The sequence below is a fragment of the Pleuronectes platessa genome, chromosome 19 (assembly GCF_947347685.1).
Source record: "Pleuronectes platessa chromosome 19, fPlePla1.1, whole genome shotgun sequence".
NCBI classification, from domain to species: domain Eukaryota; kingdom Metazoa; phylum Chordata; class Actinopteri; order Pleuronectiformes; family Pleuronectidae; genus Pleuronectes; species Pleuronectes platessa.
Genome location: NC_070644.1, coordinates 6,307,134 through 6,317,978, shown reverse-complemented (window position 1 = coordinate 6,317,978; position 10,845 = coordinate 6,307,134). Strand labels below are relative to the sequence as shown.

The following is a 10,845-nucleotide window of genomic DNA, read 5'->3' as shown; positions in this document are numbered from 1 at the left end:
ATCTTTCTGTATGTCAACGCACGTTCTTCCACTTACCTCCGGGGATCATCAGAGAGAGGGTCCCAGTTGACACAGACTTCGGGACTTTAGCCACAGCTCCGGTCTTTTCTGCAGCGCTCTCCGGCCTCAGGGAGCGGCTCTGAGCACCCTGGTCTGCGGAGGCATGACTGGAACAGTCAGGGCTCATCACCTCTTCACCTCTGGGTGTCAGCTGGTCCAGATGTTCTGAGAAGCTACCTAAGTATTACAGACAAACAAAAACTGAATTTGTCTTTGTCTATCATTAATCAGTGATCAATTATAGCACCAGGGAGGTTTTGTTTACACCTCTGCTTTGTTTGTTTGTTTGTTTGTTTGAAGATTACACAAGAAATACTGGGCAGTTGAATTTGAGATGACTGTTGGGACTTGGCGGAGGTACGTGCTCTGCTGAGTGACATTCTGGTTCTTAAAGAAATTTGTTGACATTATGGTAATACACTGCTCTCTTGCAGAGTTGCGATTGATTAGAAGATTGATACCACTTTCATATCTTTAGAGCTACAGCTGCTTCAGCCTAGCACAAAGACTGGAGAGAGGGAAAATATAGCCTGGATCTGGAGGTAAGCTAAGCTAATCAGCTATTGGCCCTAGCTTAACCTCTACCTCTCCTTCCAAGTGTCAGTGAGAAAGCAAGAAAAAAGCATATTTTGCAAAATCGAATATATCAATACTATTCAACAGTTGTAACAGAATAAGGCCATTCAGTCATGCTCAGCAAATAATTATCATCATAATCTGTTTGTTGTTGCCAAGCCGACTCTACGGGACAATAAAAAACAGATATGTAGTGCTTTGTTTTCCCAGGCACCTTACAACTTATTGATTTTTTATATGAAACTATGCACATGTACAAAAATCCCAGAGAAATATATTGCGGACTTCAAAACATTGTCATTTCGTACCAGAGAGCGTGGCTCCACTGTGGGTGCTGCCTGGGGTTGTAACATCAGGCTCATCTTGTGGCAGCTCTCCGATGGAGAAGGAGGTCTTGCTGGGGTCACCAATGCCTGAGGTCTCATCTCCTTCGCTCTCAGCGGAGATGGCAAACTTTGGCAGCAAGCTAGTGCGGGGGCCCTGATTCATATTGTCTGTGTCTGTCGAGTGGGACAACGAGGGCCTGAACGAAAGAGAGACAAGATTCTCATGAGATGAAAAGACCCTCATACTTTGCCAGAAATTTGTTGAATATACTGATATCTTACTCTTAATTGTTTAATAACTTTATATAATGCCTGCTTGATTGAAGGTGGGTATACTTTGTGATATTAGTGGACCTCTAAGCATTTTAATGTGGTTTAGGGAAGAAAAGGTTTTTGTCAATGATTCAATCACACCAGACCACATTCGGAGGTGGTCCAGATTTTTTTTAGCAGTGTGAATGCGTCCTGGGCCACATTTGAAGGACCACACTTTCACACTTAACTGAGCCTATTTTTACTCTTTTCTGTGCCCATATGCTGATTCGTTTGAGGCCATCGCAAAATATCAACACTGAACACAACTTCATGACTGATACTTTTCTTAGATTGGTGAAATCTTTCTTCACTGCAGCTGCACAAGATTTATTCAGCGCCTCCTGACTCCTCCCTCTCATGCTGACACACAGACACATCTGTAAACTCAGTTTGGGTCAAAACAACATCATTTGGTCTTAACTAATACATCTGACATATGTGTTTATTTATATGTGGTGTGAGGAAGTGAAATCCGATCACAAGTGGTCACCAGGGACACATTTAGAACATATTTTAACGCCAGGTGTGAACACACATACTTAGCGCCAGCCACTTGTGATCTGATCTCTCAAGAGGGATGTTATTACAAGTGTGTATAGGGTTAGGGTTAGAAAGTCAAGCCTCAAACTAAAACTAAACAGGAAACAGCATGTTAAAGAGTTATAACAAGAAATATAATTCCTATTTATCAGTCTCATTTATCAGTCAATATACAGGTATATGTATCAGAACTCTGTTTCTTGTTCTCTCCACATGATTCATGACAACACAACTTGGATGTATCTACTGGGGCTTGACCACTTCACACAACTACCGACCTGTATATACCATAATACAAATTTTCTCCACCTTCCCTGCTTAAAACAGTAAAATTGTACTCCTGCACTAATGAGTTGTTATGACCTCAGCTGCACACTGTATGTTGTTTCTGAAATCTACCATGAATCTTGACGCAGAGATGGAGGTGAACATACATTTCAGCAAAGTCTGGTGTCCAGCTGGGAGAGTCCACAGTCAGTGGGCTCTCACTCTTCTTCTCCTCCGTCTCTCCCTTTTCCTCCAGGTGCCCACGAGACAAATCCAGGCTGCTGTAAACCTGACAACCGCACAGTAATAATGACTCAAGTTAGTACATGCAAGTTATAAATGCAGCACATATATATATATATACGCAAATGGTTGGAAACATACTGTCCGGTTTTGAATAAGTGACGAACTTGAATGGTAAATGTAGTTATCCTGTATGCATAATGAAATAGTAATTGTGACCGGGGCTGTTAACATTTGCATTTGAGGGGTGAACAGAAACACCCCACTGTCTGAGTCAATGGAGACTTTATCATGTCCTACAGACATGGAGTTCAGGTGCAGCTGAGGAGAAGGTTCACTTCCTCTGAGATGCTGCTTTTTGAGACACGCTCTAATGCTTTGTTTTGATGTGAGAGGGGAGCATACTGCAATGCAGCACAAAGACTCCAGGCCTGTATGACTGTATTGTGCATTGTGTTCCACATCAGAGAGGGGGAAAGAAAAAAAATCTGATTTGTGAGTGGAAAATATATGCAAAGCCGAAATCTACGGTTAATACTGTAGGGGTAAAGGGGAAGCTGGGAGACATGAATTTGCATACGAAATACCAATTGCTCATGTTTTTTCACCCACGAGAAAAGGGTCAAGGCAGATGAGGGCAATGACTCATTTACATCACTAACGTCTCTGGCAGTAATGATGATGCAAACGTGTTAATGTCAGACTACACACACCTTCGAGAATCTGTGAGAACAGGAGGAGAACTGTCGCAGCTCCACATTGAAGTCTTCATCATTTGTATCGTCTTCCTCTGTCTCCAGGTGATGGTATCTCTCAGAGCGAGCTGGGAATGATGGGAAGTTTAGATTTTAGATCTTTTTTCATGCACTCAGTTATTACAGGTTATTTTAAGTGCCAGGAGGTGATTTATGCAGAGGAAAATAGAATTTAAGGACGTTGACCTCTGGCTTTTTTGCTTGATATTCACCTCATTTCTTTTCAGGCTTTTAGTAAAGTCACTGCGCGTCTTAGACAGGCATGATATGAATTGTATTTATTGGTTGGGTGACTCAAAAATAACTTGACAAATTGACTGAACAATGCCTGAAAGGATTCTGAGAAAATGTGTTAGTTCTTTCTCTTTTATGATTTGTGAGATAACTCACTGTCAAAATAGCTGGTGTCATCTTCAGACTCCAGTTGAGGGATGAACTCAGCCTTCTGCCTCAGCAGCCCGTTCCAGTCCAGGTTGTGGAAAAAACGATGCTGCTTTACTTCAGCAGCTCCACCTGCAGAAGGTAAAAATACAATTTATTACTAGTTTTAATATAATTTACCGGACATATTTTGCTTGTGAGGAAAGAAAACACACACAACACTGGGCACTGACATTGAACTCTGTCAGTTGGACACAGGAGGTGAGGAAATGTTTATGCTATGTTTTCCTTTTCCCTCGTGGCTGCAGGCCAAAACCGATGTCATGACCATAAATTATGCAGTACAATTTCCTGCCTGTGACCTTTGGTGGAATAGCAGGAGCCTTTGTGAATGGCAGCCAGGCGAGGGGGGATCTAGATGAACACCGAGGTCCAGCTGTCTGCATGGTGCACAGTCTACATGCATCCCTCTGATAAAAGCTTTTGTCCCGGGTCATGGCCACTTTTATAGTCTGCAGATTTACACTTTGCCTGTTCATGCATGGAGCTAGATTCATGGACTGGCAAGGTTATAATTGCAATTGATCAAAAAGAGGAGGTCAGGAGACCACAGGATAAACCGCTCTGCTGCTGGATGACCTCAATTTCTTCCCCGGTGACTTAGAATAATGAGCGGTGCTGAGGTGGCGCTAACGGTCACATGAGAATTTATGGTGGCCTGTCGAGTCCTTGCCGAGCTACTTGCTGTGCCACAAGTCCTTTGCGTTTTTATTTTTACCTGCGCCCATCCGATCCAGAGGGTTCTGTCTGAGCAGCAGGGTGATGAGCTCCTGAGAGTCCAGAGGTGGAGAATCCTCTCCTTCAGGCCAGTTTATCTCATCTGGAAAGACAAGGCACATGCAATCAGCTTGAATAAAAAATGCTGCACATACATTACAAGCAGCACATGAAGCTCAGTTTCTAATATAATTGTATGATTTGGTTTTAGAGCTCGAAATTGTAAATATGCCTTGGCTCATTAAACCAGAATGGCACTCAGTAGAGTTCAAACCTCTACCACGAGCCAACAGTCCCCTTAAATCTACTTGTTTTTGTTATATATTTGTTTTTATTTTCATGAAGACAAAAAATGGGGTAGCATAACCATAACTTTGCCCACACATGAGTAATAGGAAAATATTTGCTCCTCTTTATCCGATACTCAGGTAGATATGAAAGCGAGGTTGCATGGAACATACAAATGTACATTTACAGTAAATAGTATTGCTGCACACAAAGTAAGTGCAACTGTTCTAAATGATATCTGTGCATAAATTATCACTTGGGATTGGGAAATCTTCAAAACAATTAGATTATGATAAGCATAAATGTATGTGAGAAGACAACAATTGAGAATGACTTTTCTCATTCTACAAATTCAATTTTATGTTTTTTTTATTTTTTTACATTTTCCTGATGACAACTGCAACTATCCCTTCAAAACAGCTTCACCAGCAGAGTCAAATCATAGCTGGTAGGCTGTAAGCATAATGTTGAGTGAGATGATTTACATGTGCTCAAGCTATTAGGGAAAAGCCACATAGTTAAGCAATGAGAAGGGGAGCAGCGCCCGCCTGTGCCATGCTGATTGTCAGCTCTGTGCACCGTTTGTCCCCCATTTTAATCAAATTTGGGAGGGAAACTATGAATATGTATGTGGGGCCCGAGGCCACGGTGGCATGCATTCAGTGTGTGCAGGCCCCTTTAATTAACAGTCACTCTCAGAGGCTTGGTGCAGTTTGATTGAGGGAATACCAAATCAGTCATGGCATGCCATTCATTTCCATGGCACAGATAGAGGCCGTTATAAAACAATTCATCAGCGCCGCACCGCTGACAAGACAAAGCTCCTATTTTCAAGATAAAGATTTTCTCCACACCGCTGTCACCAAGGGACAACAAGAGAACAAAGTAACATCATCATAATATAAAAACTTGTGGTCTAAAGTCAAGCTAAATCACTTAGTGCCATCTGTTTTCTAGTGGCCCACAGGGAAATTTCAGTCTTTGATGAATTGAGAAATATACAGCAACTAATTCAATGTGGTCAAATGTTTAATTCATACCTACGTGAGGTTTGGGAATTTCTCCTGATGTGCTCAACAGAATATCTGTGCCAAATGCTGTGATACTTTGCCTAAGTCAGCTCTTGCAGCAGAAAAAATCCTGTAAAAGTTTGTATTATATACAAACTAACATAAATAAAATAGTTTATTTTCACAGAAGATGAAGAATTACCCATCGCTTAATTTACTGTAAGAAATTAGCAAGAAAATCAGTTTGCTTCAAAGGCTTGATGATGGCACTGGCCTAGGATCACACATCTATTAGTAAGGCTTAAGCAGCGGCCAAATATATGAAGAAATATCAAAGAAAAGAAGAAGAGGGAAATTTAACACTGACCACTGATGACCTGTCCGAACAGCTCCTCCGGCGTGTCTCCAAAAAAAGGCACACACCCAACGAGGAACTCGTAGAGGATGATTCCCATCGCCCACCAGTCAACTGGCTTCCCATAGCCTTGTCTCAGGATCACCTCGGGAGCAATATATTCAGGTGTTCCACACACCTGTAGAGAATAACAGTACAAAGATGTATTATTAACATGATCAGGTTTGTAAATGATCACACTGTCCATCTCTGCAGTTAAATAAGATGTACCTGCTTGTCGGAGAACTCTCTTGCATCTTTCTCTATATGACCCTCATACAGGTTAGTGGTCATGTTCATCAGCCCAACTTTAGACAACCCAAAATCTGTGAGCTTGATGTGGCCCATCGAGGTAACCAGCAAACTGTGACAAAGAGAGACAAGAGAAAAGGAAAAGGAAGCAAAGAAATGTGTTAAAATGTCACAATACATTTTTTAAACCAGACTCCATGTCACATCCAGCAATTATCAGTTGTCTTGCTCAATGTTTTTAAGATACTTTTAGCATTTCGCCTTTATTGAAATGTAAAGAGAGAATGATGAAAACAAACAGTACAGGGCCAGGTTGGGCCGAACCTTCTTCCAATGGAAGACTCAAGCCTCCATATGCAGCAGTTTAAGCAACTAGACCAACTTTACAAGTTTAACAATTGACTTAAGGCTTTGAGTCTATGACAGAAGATCAGCTTTGTGATGCTTCTATTAGGCACAGTGCTGTTAACAGCTGATAACATCGGAATGCTAACATCCACACATTATAGTTTATTATTTTAGCATTCTAATTTACGCTAGTAAGTGCTTAACAAAAAGAACAGTTTAATTTGATGGAATTGTCAGCCCTGATCTAGAAGACATTTTTACTCTAAACCCATCGAAAAGTTATGAGTTTATCAAAGTTATTAGACTTAATTGTGATTGATTTTGCCAAATTTATGGCAATTTATCCTGCAGCTGCCAAAGTATTTCAGTCTTAAGTTCATGATGGCCGCAGGGAAAAGTGAGGGGACGACCTAAAATGATGTGGTTTAATTTCCAAAATACATTTTATGTCCGTACAAAATTTCCATGGCAATTGAAAGACACACTGCCTGACATTACAACACAGGAACTAAACCATCAAATTAAGTTTATAATACAAAATAAAAAATGTATTTATATATTTTGTTTTCATTTCACAGACTTTATGTAAAGTTCAATACACATAACTTTGTAGACCACTCTTTGTACTGCGGATAATCTGGATATTTGATGAACAGATGTTTTCAATTTCTTAAAAAAAAAATCTCTTTCCACAGGACCTCTGATTTATAAAATATCGGCGTCCAATCATCAAACAAGCCTGCTTGTTTGATGATTGGATGATCCCACAAGATCCTTTAAGAGTGAAGATGCAGTCATGTTGTTAAAGACTACGAATATAAACATTTCTATTTTCATTGTAGTGTTAAAAATCTGTGAATTCTCACTTGTCTGGTTTAAGGTCCCGGTGGACAATGCCATAGTTGTGCAGATACTCCAGAGCCAGCACAGTCTCTGCAAAGTACATCCTGGCCATGTCCACAGGCAGAGGACCCATGTTCTTCAAAAGGGTGGCACAGTCTCCCCCTGTAAAGATCAATGGAGAGAAGTTACAGATGTCCTGGAGATTAGAGTATATTGCTTTCAGCAGCAGCACTGTGCACTGAAAAAACATAGATGCTGACCTTCCACATATTCCATAACCATGCACAGGTGCCGGCGAGTCTCAAAGGAGCAGTACATGGACACTACAAATGGGTTCTCAGCAAAGGTGAGGATGTCTCTTTCCACAAAGGCCTGTTGTATCTGGTTCCTTAAAATCAGGTTCTGCTTGTTGATCTTTTTCATGGCAAAGCGCTGCTTAGATTCCTTGTGCCGAACCAGATAAACAGCTCTGAGAAAAGAACAGTTTACAAGTCAGATGGGGAAAGAACCAATTAAAACTTTTAAGAATGAATTTTCAGATCTGTTTTGTTAGGCAGAGTCAGTATCATATAGGGGAAACGGGGGGAAAAGAAACATAAAAGGGAGACGAATCAAAAAAGAAAAAGCTAAAGATTACAAAATTCTGAAGGTAATGCTTGTTTGTCTAAATATAATTTTATCTACTAGACACTTAGATTAACTTTTATATAATAAATGTCTTTACCCATAGGCACCATTGCTGATGAGTTTTGTCATCTCAAAGTCCAATTCACAGGGTTTTCTCCGTGTCCGCAGGGCTGTGCTCAGGCTCTGACACTGAGGGCAGCAAGAGACACACACATTAAAACAAAACAAAAAGATAAAATTTGTATTTCACTGTTACCCTGTAGAGAAGATGGAGGAGATCAATACAACAATCAATTTCTGAGAAACTCACAGAGTCGTCTGTTTCTGGGGTTTCTGCAATCCCACTGTCACAGCTGGTCAGCTGAGCAATTTCTATGGAGAAAACATAAATCAAAATCTCAGATGCAATTTATAAATAAACTCTAAAATATTATTTTTACAGCATGTATGGAAAAGTGAAATTCTAAATGTTTTGCACAGGAAAGAGAAGCTGATAATAACAATGTAAATATGTAAATTTGAAAGCTAACCAAATAGACTAATGCGAATGAGGATCAACAATTATGAGAATATGGTTACACAAATAATAGATTAAATACAATTTACCAAATGAAAGACAATTGCGAATAAAATCAATAGAAGAGGAGAAAAACATTTAAAAACATGAATAAAATAAATGACTATGAGCATGTCTTCCAGTACAGTGTGAGTCAGGGGGCAATCTCTCTCCGAATCTGACCAAGTCTGAGAAAACAAACCGATCCAGACCAACACCTGAGAACTATTCAGTTTTTTGTCTCCAAACGCTGCTCATGCTTGATATTTTCCGCAATTACAGGCAACGCGACCAAACCTGACCAGAACCTTAATGCCGTTTCAAAGCGTTTGTCAGAACCAGGTTCAACGCGACGGGACCATCACCACATGGGATTCTAACACTGTTTTGTGCAGCACAGACAAAATAAACTAAATGCTGAGGAATCAGGAAGTATAAACACAGCAAACTTTAGCCTTTATTCACCTATTAAGCCTGGGGTGCTGACTCCAATGTAATCTGAATTGTGAATAAATGAGGTGGAAATCAGATGTGGCAACAAAAACACATGTCTAACACTCATTTTGAAAATCACCATTCCAGAACAAGTGCTCATTATAAACCACCTTGCATTTTTCAAGTTTTTGCCCCCTCTGTGTGTTTATGTGCAACCATGCCAAAGTCCATGTGTGTAATTTCACAGGGGGCTGTGTGCCCTGTCCCCTGAGAGCCTGTAAACACATTTCCTCTGCTATTTAACATCTGTCCTTCCTTGTAGGTTTGCTTCAGGCACACAAGGCATCGGGCAAACTGAACACAGGAGACACTCGGGGGAAATGAATGGAGACGCTGGCTGATGAGCCAGCCTGTGTGGATCTGTATAAGGTCTGTGGGGAGGCCATTCCTTTCTAATTAGTCGTAATGAATGTTGTTGGTTACTGAATCTGGTGAGACAGAGGGCCATTAAAAAGACAGTCTGTTCTGTACAGGACATTAGCCAAGAATATCTTTTGTCTTTTAGTTCCCTCAGCTGAATTCCTTCATTTCTAAAAAGCTTAATCTAAACAGTATTCAACTTGATCATATTTAATAAATGGTTGACAAGTTATTGTTGATGAAAGAAACAGAAATACTTAAGTGGATATATAAGAGCACTGTCGTTCATCTCCTGTACCTTCCAGTGGATCTCGTGTGAGTCCCAGCTGACTGATGATGTAACGCGGGATGTCTGTTTTGATGCCCTGGCCCTCTTTGGCGTGCCCCTCTGCAGCCTCCAAAAGGTGGTAAAACTCCTCTGGGTCAAACTCCTGAAGACACAACAGCAGCAGCAGCACACTTTAGCATATTCTGCTATGAACATGCGTAGTTCAAGTAGACAATGCAACATTTAATGGAGCTAAGCAACAAATATGTCGTTTGAAGTTATGTTTCTGGCCATCGGACTAGTGTCAGTCCCACATTTACTCTCAATTATCTCAGTTTATTGCTCGTTATCTTCTAAAGAGGGAAAAATCTGCTAAATGCTTGATTTGTCCGTCTGTCGTTTTCTCCTGAGCAGGTAGTGCACAGTGAAGGCAATAAAGTAAAACTCTGCATTGAACTCTATAAAATTTAGAAAAGCTGCAGGTGGTGACCAGCCTCTTTTACATTACAATAATTTGATACCTTGCTGTCATAACAAATTTAAATCTATTATTGTTGTATGTTTATTTAAGCAGGATGTCTACAAAATAATAATAAAAATAATAACAATTTCAATTCGGTGCTTGGGCCCTAATAATACTTACAAACCTGAAAATGCATATCACGGTGACCTTTCTTGTACACTGTGTGCCAGTGTACACAGGAAACAGATTGTCTCTTGAGTAGGCTGCTTAGTTACAACAAGGAGTTTATTTCCTTGGACCAACGACGAGTTAGAACATTCAGAAGCAACAAGCAAGCTAATGCAGGCGAGTCCATTGTTTTTTCCAAATATCAAATTTAGTTTTTTTTCATTTCATTTCAAGATTTCTCCATCGATGATCTATTTTATCACTAAACGTTGTTAAGTGGATGTAGCCTTAATTGCTTCAAATAACAGAAAATATTAACAAAAGTTTTAAGGGCAGTTGAGTGATATGACACGTACCAGACATTCCAGTAACCGCGCAGGTCTGGCAATGACGATGAGGATCTTCTTCGCCAGCTCTCGGATGAAGTTTACCTCGTCGCTGTCAGATCTTTCTGTGGACTACATACGACCAGAGAATTTACAACACCTCAGTATTTGACATGTTATGGTGGACTGGTCAAAGTAAGGTGCAGT

At 40.4% G+C, this 10,845-nt stretch overlaps 1 protein-coding gene across 9 annotated transcripts in view; it reads right to left on the bottom strand.

Annotated features, from left to right (window-relative positions):
• mast4 (microtubule associated serine/threonine kinase family member 4) overlaps positions 1–10,845 on the bottom strand; it is an 89,768-nt gene that overhangs the window by 6,944 nt on the left and 71,979 nt on the right. For all 9 annotated transcript variants that reach the window (XM_053447617.1, XM_053447620.1, XM_053447618.1 and 6 more), the window contains 14 exons: positions 10,669–10,770; positions 9,712–9,844; positions 8,313–8,374; positions 8,100–8,191; positions 7,636–7,844; positions 7,399–7,537; positions 6,164–6,296; positions 5,906–6,071; positions 4,242–4,343; positions 3,473–3,595; positions 3,041–3,150; positions 2,252–2,373; positions 945–1,159; positions 37–237 (listed from right to left, as the gene is read on the bottom strand). In XM_053447617.1, coding sequence (XP_053303592.1) covers positions 37–237; positions 945–1,159; positions 2,252–2,373; positions 3,041–3,150; positions 3,473–3,595; positions 4,242–4,343; positions 5,906–6,071; positions 6,164–6,296; positions 7,399–7,537; positions 7,636–7,844; positions 8,100–8,191; positions 8,313–8,374; positions 9,712–9,844; positions 10,669–10,770 — 1,909 coding nt within the window. The remainder of the gene's footprint in view (positions 1–36; positions 238–944; positions 1,160–2,251; positions 2,374–3,040; positions 3,151–3,472; positions 3,596–4,241; positions 4,344–5,905; positions 6,072–6,163; positions 6,297–7,398; positions 7,538–7,635; positions 7,845–8,099; positions 8,192–8,312; positions 8,375–9,711; positions 9,845–10,668; positions 10,771–10,845) is intronic.